Source organism: Larus michahellis, chromosome 3 (genome assembly GCF_964199755.1).
Source record: "Larus michahellis chromosome 3, bLarMic1.1, whole genome shotgun sequence".
Classification (NCBI taxonomy): Eukaryota; Metazoa; Chordata; class Aves; order Charadriiformes; family Laridae; genus Larus; species Larus michahellis.
Window position 1 is genome coordinate 23,466,905 of NC_133898.1, and position 17,945 is coordinate 23,484,849.

A 17,945-nucleotide genomic window follows, 5' to 3' on the forward strand; every position below is an offset into this window, starting at 1 on the left:
AGCTTGGTTAATCTTGTAAACCCTCTAGTAACGCTCCAGTATTGTAAATTTGGTTTCAGAGAAAGGCTAAGATGATGCTTTTAAATATAGATGCCTTCATGGTGCCCTTCCTCCCTCCTCCCCACCAAGGGACAAGTGATTGCTACAAACTGGCAAAGCTTCAGGGAGCTATTCCCTATACTGAGGAGCTTCTGGAGTCACTAGTGAATAATACAGTAGTAGCGTGTTGTTACATGTGCAAGAGCAGAAATAGCTACATACAGTATTTTCAAGTCCTTTTCAAATACATGTTATTTCCTCTTAAGCTTAAAAAGGAAGAAAGATCAAACGAGCTCTAAGTACAATCTTTCTGAGAAGAGGCAGGGCCAGAAAGAAATGGAAAGAGAAATCCACAGAAACAAGTTGTATTTTTTTTGTTTGCTTTTGGGTTTTTTTTTTTTTTTTTTTTTACTTATTTTGACTGTCTGTAAATCATTCTTTGGAAAGTCTTCCAAGAATAACACTTATCAAATTATCACCCTGACTCACACACTATCTTTCAATCCGTACAGGAAGAAAATAGGACTGGCTTTTTTACAGCCCTTTCCTCAGCAAAAATATTTTTAGAGTGATAGCATTCAGCATTTTCAGCTGCAAATAGTTGAAATTACTTCTCTGGTGATGCTGCTGAAGGCTCTGTAGTCAGTTTCCGCTTCAATGCTTATTTCTTGTGGGCTTTTTAAAAGCTGTCTATAAACCTGCAGCATCTACCCAGAAATTAAGAGCTACTGTTCAAAAAGAACATTTAGTAGCTGCAGGTTTTTTTGCTCTGTAGTCAGTGCCTGCTCCAGACACTGTGTTCAAACTGTACTCTGACTGCCAAACAAGAGAAAGCTTTCAGCTAAGACTCTTGGGGAGTACGGTACTCCAGAATCTGTAGCCAATAAGCATAATGCTTCAGATTCAGATTGGAAGGAACAGAAGTGACCACCTAAATCACAGAATTTAGGTATCTGAAGCTAGTATCTCCCAAATGGAAAGTCTCATCTTAGGATTCCAAGTTTTCATTGTAGCAAGCACTGAAACAAAGGATTCTTTTATTCTACCAACTCAGCTCCCGAGTCTCATTTTTGGACACCAATTTTAGGTACTCACCAGTCCCTGAATGAGACCTTTGCCACCTGAGAGTATGTTGACAGGCAGAGCCAAAATTTTATTCATTGTTCAAAATTATTCCAACCCTATGCCTCTGCAGGGTTGAGATTAAAACTTTCCCTGTATTAGGTCACAACTTCCCTTCCTATCTCTCAGGGAACTTACACAGCGATCTTACACAGCGATTTGATGTAATTTTGTATCAGTGCAATTACCATTCATTGTACTGAATCATGGGAATTAAGCATACAAGCCAAGCTAGTTTTAATTATACAGGTACAAGGTGCATGCAATGTGCGTACATACGTGACTAGCAGCATTTCTCAGAGAGGCAATGGTGTTCTCTTGAACTTTCGCAAGTCTGAAATAACACCACAGAAAAAGGTTTTGATCGATGCAGCATGGCACAGAAGTCCATTAAAACAATAGAAATACAAATCAGAAGTCTGTTTTAGAAGACAGCCACATTTGATGTTGAAGTGACTTAAATGATTATGGGTTGTAGCTTTTTCTTTTAAACTGTCTGCTTCCTCAATTGATGTCAGTGAAACTAAACATAGCACCATCCTCAGATTAAAATGCAAATTAACTTACTTAGCTGTTGTTGTAGAATTTCCTGCTCCCCTGTGTCCAACATCTAGAGTTGTTCTTGGCTTCCAGTATTTTGCATATGAAGCCTTCATATCACACGTGTATCCCTGGATCGGCTTAATAATTATGTAGTCCACTACAAGAAAAATACCAAATGGCTCACATGTCAATAATTAATGGATTACTTCCAGTGAAGTTATCTACATCTGTGTGCATCAACTGTACCTCTAACTTTTCCAATTGTCTTCCTTGGATTTCTGCTCATAATAGCAAGTGTAAGAATTCCAGCACTCTTTCCAAGTTCTGCAATTGTAGATGACAGGAGGCAGGCAGAACCTACATGACCTGGAAGGACATCACCTTGTACTACTTTCTCACCTAAATCTTCCTAAAAAACAAAACAAATAAAAAACCAAAATACCTACTGTTAGACACAGGTGAGAATTCTAAACAAACTCTTGTTCCTTGCTCCTCAGGAAGACATAAACAGGCACTGATGTAACAGAAATTTGTTGCGTGTTACAGAAAATACTAATTTCAGGCTGAAAATTGTTTAGTGTAACAGTGTGTTGAAAATTTCAATCAGGAATATGAAATTTTTGATGGAAATCTACAAAACGCATGTACATTCGTCTTTGGAAACTCTTGGATTTGATCATCTTTTCAGATCAAAATTACATGTGTGGAATAGTCTGTCTTCTAAAAAACCCAAGTCATGTTTAGAACAAAGATGAACTGAAATAATATACATGTTTAAAATAATTTTGTATTCATTTGCAGGGAAGGAGGAGGTCAACTAACACACAGAACATACACTTGACCATAGTCAAGTTCAGGAACTACATAGCCATTTTACAGTTACGAACATAAGCGATCTTAAGTGCGTTTTTAGACCAATGCTTAAAACTTTCTTCTGCATAAACATTATGAAGAGATAAAAGTTGTTTTCTTTTAAAAAGGACTTTGAATATTAAGATCTTTCAGGGAAAAAAGAGTGCAAAATAACAGATGGAGTAGTGAGAACCCACAAATACCCAGTTTTAATTTGAACTAGTTAGTTCAGAGAAATCTCTTTTATTTATAACTTAAAAATTAAGATCAAGCAATTGTAATTTATCTAGTTTATATACACATTGTTCAGATTCAAGGAGGATAAGCAAAACTTATCTCTGATAAAGGATAAAAATCAAGCCAACCTAACAACATGCAGTACTGGTCATTAATATTTAAGTTTAATTTGTACTGACTTCTAAATGAGCAGAAACTGCAAAACTTTCTGTGCCATATCGAGAAGACTCGCAAAACCTTTCAGCAAAATGGGGTAGTAGCCCATAGTTTCATAACTTGTTCACACGAGTCCAAAAGATCAAGAATATCAGGCAATGGCCCTATCCCAACAGCGAAGTCTTCATGGTAATTGACTAACTCCCAAAGGCAGACTGGATTTGCTTCTTAGCAGTAAAGAGACATACCTCAAAAAAATCAAAGATTAATTCCAAGTTATCAGGCTCCATGGTTTGTATCGTGTATTCTATCCATCGGTCTGGCTGCAAAGCATAACCACAGTCTGGCTGAGAGTGTCGGCATTTATATTCGTTGTTACTTATTAACGAGAACTCCACAGTGTTTGCCATTTTCTGAGGGACAGTAGGGGATGTTTTTTCTTGGCCCTCTTCATCATCCTCATCTTCCTCTAGGCCTTCTAGAGTCAATTTTACTCTACTCAACCAGAAATACAAGACAAATGGTTAAGTCACAGGAGTGTCTCTGGAAACACTGAAGAATTAGAAAGGAGCTTGACCAGAAGCTCATACAACACAAGGATTTTTCTCAACACCATGACCTACAGGACAGCAGTCGACGCAGTGGGCCCTCACAAGAGTCAGAGTTTGCAGCTTTTGTCTAAATCTTATTTTAGTCAGATTTAAGTGCTCAAGTCACTTCTAGAACTGGAACCTGGGTAAATGTGAAAATTGTACTAGCGGTCTGAGAAGCAGCACTTCACCAAACTAATTAAGGATTTGGGCTGCCAAATAGACAGCCTTTCTCCACAGATTGATACCCGTAATGCTGAAAGGCTAATGGAAAGCACTGAAAATAGCAGTAATCATCAAGATCAATATCTGAATGTTGATGGCTGCTGATAAGCACACACACAACTTTAAGTATCTCTGAACACTGCATAAAGCAGATAAATGTATTCTATTAGACATAAACAAGATAGTCTGACGTAATTAGTAAGTCCCTTCAGAAATCCTAAATGATCATTTAAAAGTAAACTGAACATAATTTCTGAAAAATCCTGGACTACAAAGAATAAGCCTCTCTAAGACTGAGAATTCATTATTATACAGAACAAACCTTCCACATAGAATGAATTATACCAGTGATGGAAGCATATGTGAGTAAGCCTAATTCCTTTACAAATCATCTAAGCAGTAGATGGGATAAAGAGTTATCATTTAGTTAGGATGCCAATTCACTAGTAAAACTGAAGTCATATCTCAACGAGACAATTACAATCACAGAAGTCCTTTACACTAAGTCCACATTCTTAATACCCTCATAAAAATAAAAAAAAAAAACACAAACAGAAGTCACAACATAGACGCTCCACAAACTTGAAAAATGACACTGCCATAGAAGGGGACAGTCACAAGAACTACCTAGGCACATCTAACTTTATGCAGAATATGGAAAATAAGAGTATCTAATCAATGCATCCAGCTTATCAAGTTTGGATTTCAACCATCTAATTTAGACAAGGATCAGGCTTCAGAAATTGCTATCTCTCTACCTACTATAACACACAGGGAAAAACTGCAAAGCTCTAGAGAACAGGACATAAGTATTTATTTAATACAACATTCTTCAGTGAGAATTAACTTTCCCCTCATCAGAAGAATTGTAAGTGGGGGAAGGATAAAAACAAAACAAAAATTGAAAAAAAAAAAATCAAGTGTCAGACCACCAAAATAAGTCACAGAGTATACAGAAGTAACTCCCAGGTTAACTGAAGGACCTGTAAATCACTTTGATAGTGGCGTGCTGGAAATTTCTCACATTACAAGCTCAAAATCTGATTTCTAGCAATTAAATACCAAATAGTTTGTGGGGTTTTTTAATGTTTTCCATTGAAGAAAAGAGGGACCCATAATCCTTTCCAAACAAGATGGGCTGTATGCAAGATTAGGAGTGGGAGAAACACTGTTAGTCTGTCAAAGGGTCCGAGAAGTCCTGCTCCCCTCTTTCTCATTGGCAAGAGTAACACATGACTAACACACTAGCAAAAATTGCTGTTGTAAAAAAGCACTTTTGCTGAGCATTGTTAGTAGTAACAATCATCATGCATTCAGAGATACATCAGGCTCTATTTAAGAAGGAGAGGTTCTTATACATCGCTACGTTCTTTTACATTGTTTTGCAAAAAAAAAAAATATATATACTGCAAAAGATGCAGAAAACAAGCCTACACCACACACTACAATGATATGTGCTGGGATAAAGTTTGGCAACCACAGAGCTCAAAAAAAAAAAAACCAAAAAAAACCACACCACACCACGTGCAGGAAGGAAAGGGGCCAGGGGAGAAGGAGGGCGGGGGAGAAAGAGCAAACTCCAGATACCAGAAATTAAAGAGAAGGAGGAGATCAAACACTTGAGGCAATAGTGCAGTCCTCAAAACATCAGGACTAAGATACCCACTTCTGTCAGTCAACTGCATAGTTATAATAATGTCTGCTTTTTGAGACACCTCTGCAGATAAAACCACCAAACTGATCGAAATAGCAACAGAAGTGATTAGAGAATGCTATTATCACCACAACCCACGCTGACTGGAAATCTGTAATACCAGTGGGGAATTAACGATGTATTACATGGAAAGGGCTGTTTATTTCATTGAGGAAAAGAAGTAGTCAGCAACAAAAAACCCGGAAGACTTCTCCCTTTCCTTTCCCCCAGTTTCCACTTCCATTCTGCTCTTTTCAAGAAGAAAAAAGAACAAAGAAAACTCTCTGAAAGTAATAGCAGAGAACTACTTAAGAACACTACAGTTCCAGCCAAGAAGCAGGAAACACCAGGGCAAGTATGGAATAAGTATTTGTGAAAGACACCTGTTACCTACCACTTAACTTGTGCTATTACATCTGCTTTATACATATTTAACAGTTTAATAACAATCAGAAAGGCAAGAATTGAAAAGTATTAAGTCAGCAGTGAAACTAGAATAGTTTTGTCTGACTGTTTGCCTTCCTCTGTTGAAACAGAAGAAACTCTTTCGACATTACATTAATAATAAAATGAGGTAACAAACACAGCACTGATGTAATGTTATCGCTGTATTTTTACAAAGTACTTTAACACCTGGAAATTAGCCTGATAATACACCCCTATTAGCAACCCAAAATTAATTTGAAGGCTACTTTAATTGAGTAAAAAAGAATCACTGGTATTGACAATTAACGTGAGATAAATCGCAAACTGTGATGAGCAGGCTCTTACCTAAACCTTGAGGTTTTAAATTTCTTCTTAGATATCACTACAGGTGGTTTCTCGGAATAATGCAGACGTAATCTTATTTCTGTTTGACATGTCAGCCACCCAGCATCCACAGTTTCAATACCATCTATCAAAAATTAAACAAAAAGTAGAAGACACATTTAATAGCTTATTTTATTTTCTAAAGGGAGATCTAGACAGTTTAATACAGAACATAAATACAGTTCCTCTGACACCATCTTCCAGACAATCCTCCTTATCACCTTATCAATAGTATTTCCAGAGCAATTGTTGAGTGCATCCTTTCACTCATCTTTCCTGAACTACCCAGAATAGACAACAGATGCTGCACTTGTTTGCTGGCTTTTAAGAGGATTAAATAGGAACAATGATCTTCACCAGCTTCACCTGTAAACTGTCTGCAAGAGAGCACTAAGTATTCTAGTGTTAATTTTATTTATGGTATCAAGGGCTAAGTTAAGTCTCCAAAGGTAGATATAACATTCCTTTCTCCAGGGATCTCTCAATACATGGAATAACACTGACAGAAACTCTGAAGATTTACCTCCAACTTGAGACTCCCTGTTTCTATTGAGATACGGGCGTCAAATTAGCTCATCATAATCAATGCCAGAAAAGCAGTGTAAGTCTGCAGGACAGGATATAGCAAGAGACATGATGGGGAAACAAAACATGGAGGAGAATCCTCAACCTCACCATCAGGACAAGGAAAGCCTACAAAGAGGATGGCCAGAAAGCACAAGCTGCCAGACCAGGTGCTGAAGGAGAACCCGCAGTTTTGAAGAGTTCCTAGCAAAACGTATCATTCAATGAGGATATGAAGAAAAACAGAAAAGCTTTAATACAAGCTGCGTGAGACGTGACGAAGCTACCTTAGGCACCAAGGGATCGAGCGTTAAATGAGTGGCGGGTTAGAACTGCCAAAAGCGAGACATATGCACGCACAAGAACATGAGGTTTGAGCTTACGAGAGGTTTTGGCAGTTATGTGCCTAACTGAAGAGGCAGACTGTGTACATTTAGTGTAAGTGACAATATTTTCTAGGCAGGAAGAGGTTTTTTTTCTAAGGCTAGGTTTGAAGAGAAAGTTAACACTCTATTCTGTATTTCTAAAAAATACATGCTCATGATCTAAAGTTTGCAAATTTCAACCTTTAACACCAGCACACTGACGGTAGTTCAAATCCTCCTAGCAGTCTTTTGTTAACATTAGAAGCAATTACAGCCCGAGTGTGAATTCACAAATGCTGGATACAAAAATAACCATATAAGCAGAGAAAGCAATCACAGGCAATTCCTGGCAAAACTAAACTAGTATTTCAAATATTTCTCAAATACAACACTTAATCTTGTTAAAATTAAATATGTGGTAAAGAGTAAAGATCAATATATCTCACTTACTACGGATTCCAAAGTATCCATCGTCGATAGTAATTTCATTTTCTAGAATTAAGAGGAGGGGAAAAGAATGAAAGAAACTAATTAGTATTCACATTATAAAGAATCATTACCAAGTTAATTCTACTTTTCCACTTCACTTCTAAAAAGTATATCTAATAAAAAGTAGGAAAATTGAAACAAAGAATAAGCATGTTTATTGCAACCTTCTATAAAGCTTTTTCACAATTTATGCTTTTTTTAGTTTCTGCAAGAAAAACCAATCAACACACAAAATTCCATAAGATATTTTACCTGAAGTAATCTGAACTGAGAAAAGCAAGAAGGTTGCACAATCTCCTAGTTTGCTGCAATACTTTGCTAATAACATCTACATCCCCCTAGAATTTAAGATGCTTTTCTTGTTAGTGTCAAAGACATTAAAGTTTCTTGCAAACATAAGAAAGCTGTCCTCCTGCGCATTTACAGTTAAAGCTTCTAAATCAAGTTAGTCACAATTAAAATGCTTATTCTGCCCATGTGACAGAAGCCAACCTAGGATGAAACATTCTAAACACTCATTTCACACTTACTTTTATCCTTACACTCTCTAAAGTTTTAATAACTGAAACCTTAAGGCACTAAGTAAATTCACCAGCATTAACAGCTTTGCAGTAGTCTAAACAACCTATACATTTCTCAAAACATAAATCTTAACAGAATTTTGTCTCTACAGCTATTAATCCCACTATTTTTTTTTTCTAAGAAGAATCATGGGCCTGCTCTCGATTTTTAATTTAGGATCATAATGACCAAGTGCCAACATCCTGGTTTTGATGCATTCCCCTCAACACTGGTTATGAAGCATTGAATATCACTTGGGAGAAAACAAAATATCCTAACTGTTTGGAATGAAGTTATCCAAATTTAGAGATAAAGTCTAGACCCTAACAGAGGGTAGGCTGCTTCCTTAATCAGTTACTGACAGATACAGAAACATAATTTTATTACAGGAATAGAAACACTTAACTAATTTAACTGAAATTAAAAAAAAAAAAAGGCAGGGGAACAACGTGATCATGGTACTATTAATGATTAATAAACAGTTTCTTTAATACCAGCTTCTTTCTAAAAGACATTCTTTCAATGCACCAGAATGATTTCAATAGATATAAACTCTTAAGTGTGGGGGAAACAACATTTTTCATATCCTAGGAAAGACAGCGCATAAAACATGCCATCCCATAGCAGCATAAGAAATTTAAGTTAGAAGCTACATTCAAAGGTTATTTGAGTCACTCTTTAAAAACAAACTTTTCCCCTCTTCAGAAAAGCATTAGGAACTTGTATGCAAGTCTGCATGCCACCTTTTCTGCCAGCAAAATAAATTTCTGCTAAATTTCCAGGTAAATAAGCCCATTTGTGTTTCTATTTACATTAACCCATTTACTTAAAAAAGACTAATTAAGAATTTTTGCTTTAAAATTCTACTAATGAAATAGTAGCTAAATAAAAACAGCAGTGACTTAACACCCTCCCCCTCCCCACATTTTCTCTGAAAAAATAGTATGGATCCTTAGTCTCAAAGAATTAAACTTACAGAAAATCATTACAATTCCAAATTAATAAAAAACCCAACCCACATCATCTTAAGGATGGCAGCAAAGAATTTCACATCCACTCCATTTTAAGCCACTTATATAAATATTTTGAGAGTAAGGCCCATGTTGTGCAAAGAAAGTTTATACCTCCAACACATTAATAAATTTAAGTATTTTAAAACTATAGTTCTCAATCCCTCTAAACCAATGTGCAGCATATTAGCAATCTTATGCATATGCCTCAAACAGATGCAGTTGATGCCCATACCTAAAGGGGTAATTGATCGTGGTTGTAGATGAGTCTCCCACGTGTGAACTATGACTTCGCAGGGACCATCGATAGTCTGTAATTTAAAAGTTAAATGTCTGCAATAATTTCTTTTGTTATAGCTGATTTTCTACCCATGAAGCTGTTTGGGATGGTTGTGAATTAAACTTATAGATTTAAGAAAGAAAAAGAAGATGAAGGAGAAAGAGGGTGGGAGAGAAGAGAGAGAATATGAAAGAGAAAGAAAGAAAACAGGTCAGCTCATTTCTTACCCCTGCAACTGCTGGTGACGCTACCTGCTGCGTCAGGTCACACTACATATGACAAAACTCGTGACAAAGTCTGACAGGGTGGAGAAGTTACATGGAATTATTAAACCTTTACTGCTCACAGCTACTCTGCTGGACTACAGACTTACTCTCCTTCTGATACAAAAAACCAAAGTGTCCCTGAACTCATTAGATGGGCTTTCTTTTTTCTTAAGATAGTACAGCAACAATTTATAAGAATTGACATATGCCACATGTCTTTGATTCCAAACAGGACTCAGCATCTACTCGCACAGTTAATGGCTGCAGGTGTGGGTTCTCCCCCAGAATTTGCTTGACTAATTCAAAGTCTATAAAAACACTGTTATTTTAGTTGTGGTACAGAAGAGCAAATTATCTATTAGCTAATTAAAACATAAATAATCAGAATTTTTCTGCCTCAGAAGGAAAAACATAGTGATACAATGGAATCAGCCAGCAGTGAAGCCCCCTGCAGTCCATTCCTTTTGGTGCAGTATAAATTCGATTCTTCCACAAAACAATTACTGTCCCTCAAAAGCCTACACTTGTTGACAAACGCAGCCAAGACTCAGATAGATAATCAGAACAGTAACTCAATCTCTTCCTTTCATAACAATATAACTTTGAAAATGCTTTCTAGGTTACAGCTTTTAGTTAACCTCTGGAACGTGCCTAATTCCCAGCCCCATCACCCTACAGAGCTGTCAGTTCGTCTTAACATTGCATGGTTTTTACTATCAATGATAAGAAACACTGTCAAATAGCTGCGGAGTTTGCACTTGTGTGTTTTGGGCCTAAGTAACTCCTTTTTTTCCAAGACGACTTACTACTATTGCCAGAGCCATATAAGCTTCAACACCAACTTCTCCCAGTACTTCAGGCTCTTGTTTAAATAGATTTCAGCTCAACAGGGACATCCATACAAGCTTCAAACTCAGCAGTATAACTACACAATTTGCTTTGTTATCTTACAGCTCACTGAATAAATTCTTTAGCAGCAGATGGGATTTCTTGACATATCTCAAACACATTTAATCTACTATGCTTCGGATGACTTAACAGCAAACCCCAAATATTTAAAAAGTGCTCAGTAAAGATGGGTTTGCTCTGTGAGTCAGCTGAAAGCAATTAAATTTTTCTAATGGATTAAGAGGCGTCTATACTTAAGATTCATGTCAGAATAAAATACATATGCTTAAAGTTATGCTTTAAAGATAGAATGCATGTAAATAATAATAAAATGAGATACTATTGTTTTCAGTTTAATCTTGTTTTAGGGCAGTTTTAATTCCCATCTTCTCACTGCTGCCACAATAATCCTTCTTACGGACGTCTAGAAAAGTAAATAATGAGAAATTTCTTTCCCCTTCTTTCACAGCAGATCCATGCCTGCACATGATAATCTGTTTCTGAAGCTGAAACCTGTGTTTGCCCATCAGGGAGGGTACCGTTTCCTAGCACCCTGCAAGCTCTCCACCAGCAGCTCCGTGAACAGGTACACAACTTGTAGCTCGCGAACCTGGGGAATGCAAGTCTGTCCTAACATGGATTAAGTTGTTTTCTTCAAAAGGTAAGCAAAGCTTTTTCCTTGGAGAAACTCCCAACATATTGAATTAAATTACCAATACCAACTTATTTCTACTACTGTAATTGTACATTTTAATTTTAGGTTCTAAAATTATGAATAAGAATTTGAGTAACATTATCCCAACAACACACTGGATACATTTAGCAAAATTTAATCCCCTAGAAGGAATAAAGTGAGCTGATTATGCATTCAAGCCCAGGAACCCTCAACGCTTTCCGTACTAAGAAGAGCCAAGCAAAGCTACCTGGGAAAAAAAGGGCAATGGATTATAGAACAGGCACAGACACGACTGAGAGCCTTCTCACAATCCCTGCTCAGACCGTCTTTGTGTTTATAGGCATTGAAATAATCTGCAGCCAATAGGTTTTAACTATATCTAACAGAAGTTATTGTTACAATGAGCTTAAAATGCTGATGTCATTTCAGCGGCATATACTGACCACATTTGAACAACAGCTCAGTTCAGATCAGCCTGTAGTGGAAGTTAATGATGTGTCATCAATATTCACAGTACGGTAACATTATCTAAAGTCAACCTCTGCCAGGACAGTCTTAAAAAGGCACCTACCCAAATGTCACATCAAGCATCTGAGTGGGCAGTACACTGAGATTACAGCAAGTGGCACTGTATGGCATGGATCCCTCTCTACTAACAGAGAGATTATTTTTTTTTTAAAAAAAAGGCAAATACATAAAAATCATGTTGTTTGATTTATATCTAGCTGAACATCTGATGCAATTTTAAAGCTCTTAAAGGACATTCAAGAATTTTCTAAAAAAAAAAAAAAAAATCAAGTCCTCTTACATTGTCAGAAGCTGGAGGGTTCCCCAGTAGTCTTTTGACACTTTCGAAATGAAGGGTAAAATGCCTACATAGCATAATGTTCCAGAGGTTCAAAGCAGTGTGAAGTACACGCTGCATGAAGTGCTTGGGTGCTCAGTACAATTAAAAAGTGAAAGCACCTTTGTGGATGTTCAAATGACTATTTAGGAGGCCAGTTCCAAAATTCCTGATCCAAGGCAACACAACAGAGTAGGCATTAGGAAAAAAAATATGATCTTAAAAACATTTATCCAACCACACTTCTTAAAACTATGTTTCAAGGATGTTAATCTACTTCCAGACCACGAAACAGCTAAATGAATTAGACTTCACTGCTGATGCTGGATTTCTGACAAAAATCTCTCTGGATTTCTGTACCATGTCACAGACAATAATTAAACACAAAACCAAACAATCAACCAAAGCCATTCAGCCACTGTAACTAACTTTGCAAGGCAACAGCACATGTAAGTCACCTGCCAGGAAGTCCTGGGTTTAGCCCTGGCATTTCCCGTAACAGTTCAACACACAATCTGCCACCTTCACGCAGTCCCAGCAGAGGTGTACCTTTGTTATTAGCAGATTAACCATGGGTTATTAGTCTAGCAAAAGCTTTCCTAAGGCACTCCGATATTAAAGGAATTACTGAGCTTAGACCTAAGCTTCACATTTGTTACTATATTCCAGGCACTAAATGGATTTGATTTATTTATATTTTAGAAAAATAAACTTAAGTCTCATTTGAAACCTCGATAATTAAGTGATACTCTCAGAAGTGTGAAAAATGTTCACCAACCCAGTTTTAAAAGTCCTGCTATGTGCACAGATAGCTTAGTTATTTCACACTTTCCTTGGAAGTAATAACCCTAACCTTGCATGCTTATTTACTGCTGGAAAAACAAATACTGAGCATAGCTTAACAGAATAAGGTATGTATTGACCTTACTGAAGTTTTCAAATATGCATCATGCAAACAATACATATCAAAGCATTCTCCTGAAGCATATGATATGCATGAAGCCTAATTTCCAGACAAGGGGGACGACACATCAAAACCCCCAACAAACAGCAGGTGAGTGTAGAATAAAACATGGGAACATCTTCATAGTAAGGTAACTGGTACTGGGTTATGTTTAAGACAAGAACAAACCTGGAGCAAAATAGTTTAAATTACTGTCTTATTTCATGAAATGTGTGTATTTACTTTTAAAATGCTTAAGACGACTCGTATTATCAATAAGTTTTTACAACATAGCAAAAGCTCTTGATATGCTGGAGCCAAGACTTGCACCAAATATATAGTAAAGTGTTCTTTGTATACACATTCATTTATTTGTATTCCTACAATTATTCTATAAATTTCAATATATTAAGTACAAAAAGCCCCGCTCTCTAACCACAATCATGTTAACACCAAAATGCTTCAGTGCAAACAAGCTAACTTTCAAACAAAACAATTTAACAGAGATCAAATGACGACTACTTTTTTTTAAAGGGAGGCGAGAAAAACACTTTCCTATTTGTTTTATTCCAACATGTGAATTATTTTATCTATTTTAACATCTAGCCTGTAGCAATATTTTGGATAATATGAGACCTGTTGTTTCTCTGTGAAAGCTTTGCCACCACATGCAACTCAAACATCTTCAAAGATGCAGTTGATATAGAAAAGGAACAGTAGCTTCAGCTGTATCTGTCTTCAGCACCGTTTACTCAGTTACGTGGTGTCAAATTCATATGTTCAGACTTTAACATCTATTTAAGACTACACATGTATTTAAGTTATCCTACTACAGACCATGACACACAAAATTTCACTGATATAAGAAATTAAGTGTCCGAGGGATCATATATTGCAAGCCTATCAAATTTAGATTAATCACATGCAATGCCTAATTAAAAAAATACTGAATTTATTTATATTCAGAATAATTTAACTTAGAAATATCTTTTCCTTATCAGAGTTGTAACTGCTCAAGTCTTCCATGTACTATCTCATTTGCACTATGCTGTGCATCATAATCCTGTTAGAATGAGAGGATCCCAATTTTATATTGTTCTTCAAAAACTTTACAAGAGGAAGAAAATATTGTAGCTGGAATTCTTTTCTTCAGAAGATTTTATGTTATAAGAAATAAAGTCCTGTGCACTTAGCGGGTACAGGCTAGAGACAGTTAAGTGGATAACTATGTACCCTGGCAATTCACATACTTTGTTTTGTAGGGTGGTCTTCTTTTTTTCCTCCTTTTTATATACAGTATCTCATTATGCTTGTATTCCATAAAATTTATACTTACCTTGGCAGACTCTGCATCACACGGTACATAAAGCGTGCACGATACAGAGCACCTACTTAAAGAAACACACTCACCAATACACATCGTAAACTTTTTCAAATGTTAAAACAGAAATTGTGTTGCCTATGAGCACATTTTCTGCCAGTCTGTTCTCACTAAATGTTCTTTTTCTAGTGCGCTATTGCTTACATTTTAAACTTACGGGCATTTGCAAAAAATATACGAGTCCCACCAGAGCAGCTAGGCTCTAAGAACTGATCTACTTTTGGCCTCAATTTCTGAGCTTAGAAAAAGAACTCTATTATTGCCTTCCCTTCTTTTGCCTCAGAATAACAATTTAAACGTCATCTTCAGATTAGACTATTTCACATGCTGCAGTGAAAAAACCAGAATACAGTCTCTTGTGTTTCATTTAAAATTACTATCCTTCACTGAGATACATCTGTCAAATATTTTTTCAGTGAAAGAAAGGCTGACAAAAAAACACCCTACGTGCTCTTGACAGTAATTTAAAATATTTAAAAGACATACCAGATGATTCTCTAACTCCTTTGCACATTTAGCTACAGCCTTCATAATCACAATCCCAATGAAGAACTAAAGCCTAGGGTGAATAGCTACAGGATATTAATAGAGTAAGACAGACAGCAAAGTTAACTTTAAATGGGTTATTTCTTACATTTATTACCTGTTATTAAGAAAAACTGTTAAAGAGTAGCTGCTTATTTTCCCAAATTAGTCCATTTTTTTTCTGGATGCAGTCTCATCCCTAGTCTGAAGAACTTCCCCCTTACGCTGGTACCAGCATACTGACACATACATTCAACTCACATGCAACTTTGACACCAATACCTGCAAAAACACATCTGTGTGCCTCTTGGGGTTTTCTTCCCCCCTCAAGTCATGCAAATACCTATATACACATCTAGAGAAAACACTGGGCTACCCCATTCCTTGTTTTACCTTTTCACTCCAAGAGATCAACATGTGTTAAGTATACAGCACAAAAGCTACTTAATACTACCTTTGCTTCACCAAAAAAATCCGCAGTAATTTTAAAAACTGTAGTAGATTAGGCAAAATTAAATACACCTGCTCCCACTAACCATTTTTCTCCTGATATCACCTGCTTTCACACTAGAGATCCTTGCCCCGCTGAAGTCCATATTCAATTAAGTGTAGAAGTTGTTACAGCTCCACTATAAGAACTTCACCAAATCGTTTAAGCTTTATAATAATGTCAGGCATTTCACTATCACTAGAATTTTTAAAACACTAATGCTGGTAAAAAGAGAGAAGACATTTTAACAAAAATAATTAAAGTTAACAGCATATGGTCTTGTATGTCCAGAAGTGAACTGCTTGTATTTCCACAGTGTTTTAATGTTTCAAAATTTGCAGTTTAAGATTTATTTCTAAAAACTCAAGTTTAACTCAGAAAATCCTTTTTACCTCAAATAAGGGATTTTTTTAGTAATGATGAGCCACCTTGAAATAGAAAAGCTCATACATACCTTAGGTTCTAAGAAGTATCCTTTAAAATACCGATACCGAACAGGAACTCCTCTAGGAAGCTCTACAGTAGCTTTCCATAATTGACTGGGGGGGAAAAAAAAAACAAAACAAGCAGTTCCAAAATACAGCTTAACAGCCACCTCAGACATATGTCTGTCCTAAAAGACATTCTAAAATAAAGTTTAGTGTATTGCTGCAAGAAAGGAAGAAAGGTTTTTACAAGGTAACTTAGCTAAACATGCACATAGCACAATAAATACTTAGAAGTGAAATTGCATTTTCTAATCTACAGATCTACAGAAGTGCTCTAATGCAGCAAGAATTCTCATCCTCATTTAACAGATGGGGAAAACATGATGAAATAATTCAGGGAGTCATCCAAGATCACACAGCAAGTCACTGACAGAATTATAAATACATCCTGCAAGCCCTATTTTCGTGCATTATACAAACAGCGATAGGCAGGGAACCATCTTAAGAAAACATGGAATTCCTCCACTGCATTTAAACTTTGTTCACGTACATATGTGAGCTACATGTTTATATACCCACAAACCACTTACAGCTTTAAAGGAACTCTCATTTTAAATAATCTTCTCCCCATCTCTTTATAGCCACAATAGTAACTTGTATAGGTTAAAAGGTAAACACTATAAATCTCTCCTATAACTTGCTGTTATCTATAGCAGCTTCTTATTCAAAATGTCTAAGACTAAATTACTGAAATATGTCAGCCACAATGGCAGAAGCATCGTTTGTAACTAGAAAAGCATACCCAAGTTAAACATTTTCATAGACACGTTCCTAAGCATTCACAATGTTCAAGGGCAACACGAGAAATTCTGGAGAGTTTTACTAACAGTACGTGTAGCTCAATAGTCTACAAACTCAGAGCCAGAATAAATTTGTTGCTCCAGAACTCCAGCTACTTCAAAGGGAACAAATGAAAAAACAAAAAACCCAACTTACCGATCGTCAGTTTGGAGGACCACTGCAACTTGTGGATTCCAATTTCCCAAAGCACTGCAGCTCCCGCATATTGCAAAAACCTCTCCTAAAAAACACCCAAACAGAAAAACGCCACAATCATCATTACTAAAGCCTATATGGAATTAGTAAGCACAGCCTACACTGTCAAACCTTCAAATATTTTAAACATATACACCAGAATCATACATCTAAACTCCCTCTTTTTGGCTCAGAAAGGAATTTTTCCCCTACCCAAAACTACAACAGCGTTTTCTTTGCTATCATAAGGATCTCACTGAGGCTGGCACTACGGACAACCCCCAGACCTTAAAGACTTGGCTTCCAAATCGTCCAGCAGCAGTACCATTCAAGAATCTCTAGAAATCCAGTGGGCAAATTTTCACTGTAAAATGCTTATTGTCAAGATGAACCAGTTTTTTCTTATGTACTGTGTATTTTTTTTAATATATGTACACAGACACACAGAACAGAGTAACATACGTGTCTAAAACCATAATTCTCTAAAATTCACACCAACAGTCTAGAAAGCATAGACAAATAGGAGGTTGTAGCACTATTCCCAAGACAACACGTCCATTTAATTTTGTTCCTGAGAAATAAAATGGTTTTTGCTGCTACACTTTCAGGTTTTTATTGGATATAAAAACATAACACTGTTTCACAAAAAAACACGAAGTTGTCATGCGCTGTCTACTCTAATGCATGCATACATACAGAAAGAATCCAAAGATTAAAATAGTATAAGAATGTTCGATTCTGGGATATCCAGGAGTTAAAGTTAACATTGCAACTTCCCCTTTTTTTTAATACAATACCTATATAGAACCATAGAACATTTAGGTTGGAAAAGACCTTTATGATCATCAAGTCCAACCGTTAACCCAACACTGCCAAGCCCGCCACTAGACCATGTCCCATATGTATATGGCTGTAAGAACAACAACAATGCTA

The 17,945-nt window shown here is 36.4% G+C and overlaps 1 protein-coding gene across 13 annotated transcripts in view; it reads right to left on the reverse strand.

The window, feature by feature from the left end:
• The window catches only part of GPCPD1 (glycerophosphocholine phosphodiesterase 1), a 48,979-nt gene that overhangs the window by 17,149 nt on the left and 13,885 nt on the right, over positions 1–17,945 (reverse strand). For all 13 annotated transcript variants that reach the window (XM_074579164.1, XM_074579157.1, XM_074579162.1 and 10 more), the window contains 9 exons: positions 16,974–17,058; positions 16,004–16,088; positions 9,492–9,567; positions 7,647–7,688; positions 6,229–6,352; positions 3,198–3,444; positions 1,951–2,113; positions 1,729–1,861; positions 1,441–1,495 (listed from right to left, as the gene is read on the reverse strand). In XM_074579164.1, coding sequence (XP_074435265.1) covers positions 1,441–1,495; positions 1,729–1,861; positions 1,951–2,113; positions 3,198–3,444; positions 6,229–6,352; positions 7,647–7,688; positions 9,492–9,567; positions 16,004–16,088; positions 16,974–17,058 — 1,010 coding nt within the window. The remainder of the gene's footprint in view (positions 1–1,440; positions 1,496–1,728; positions 1,862–1,950; positions 2,114–3,197; positions 3,445–6,228; positions 6,353–7,646; positions 7,689–9,491; positions 9,568–16,003; positions 16,089–16,973; positions 17,059–17,945) is intronic.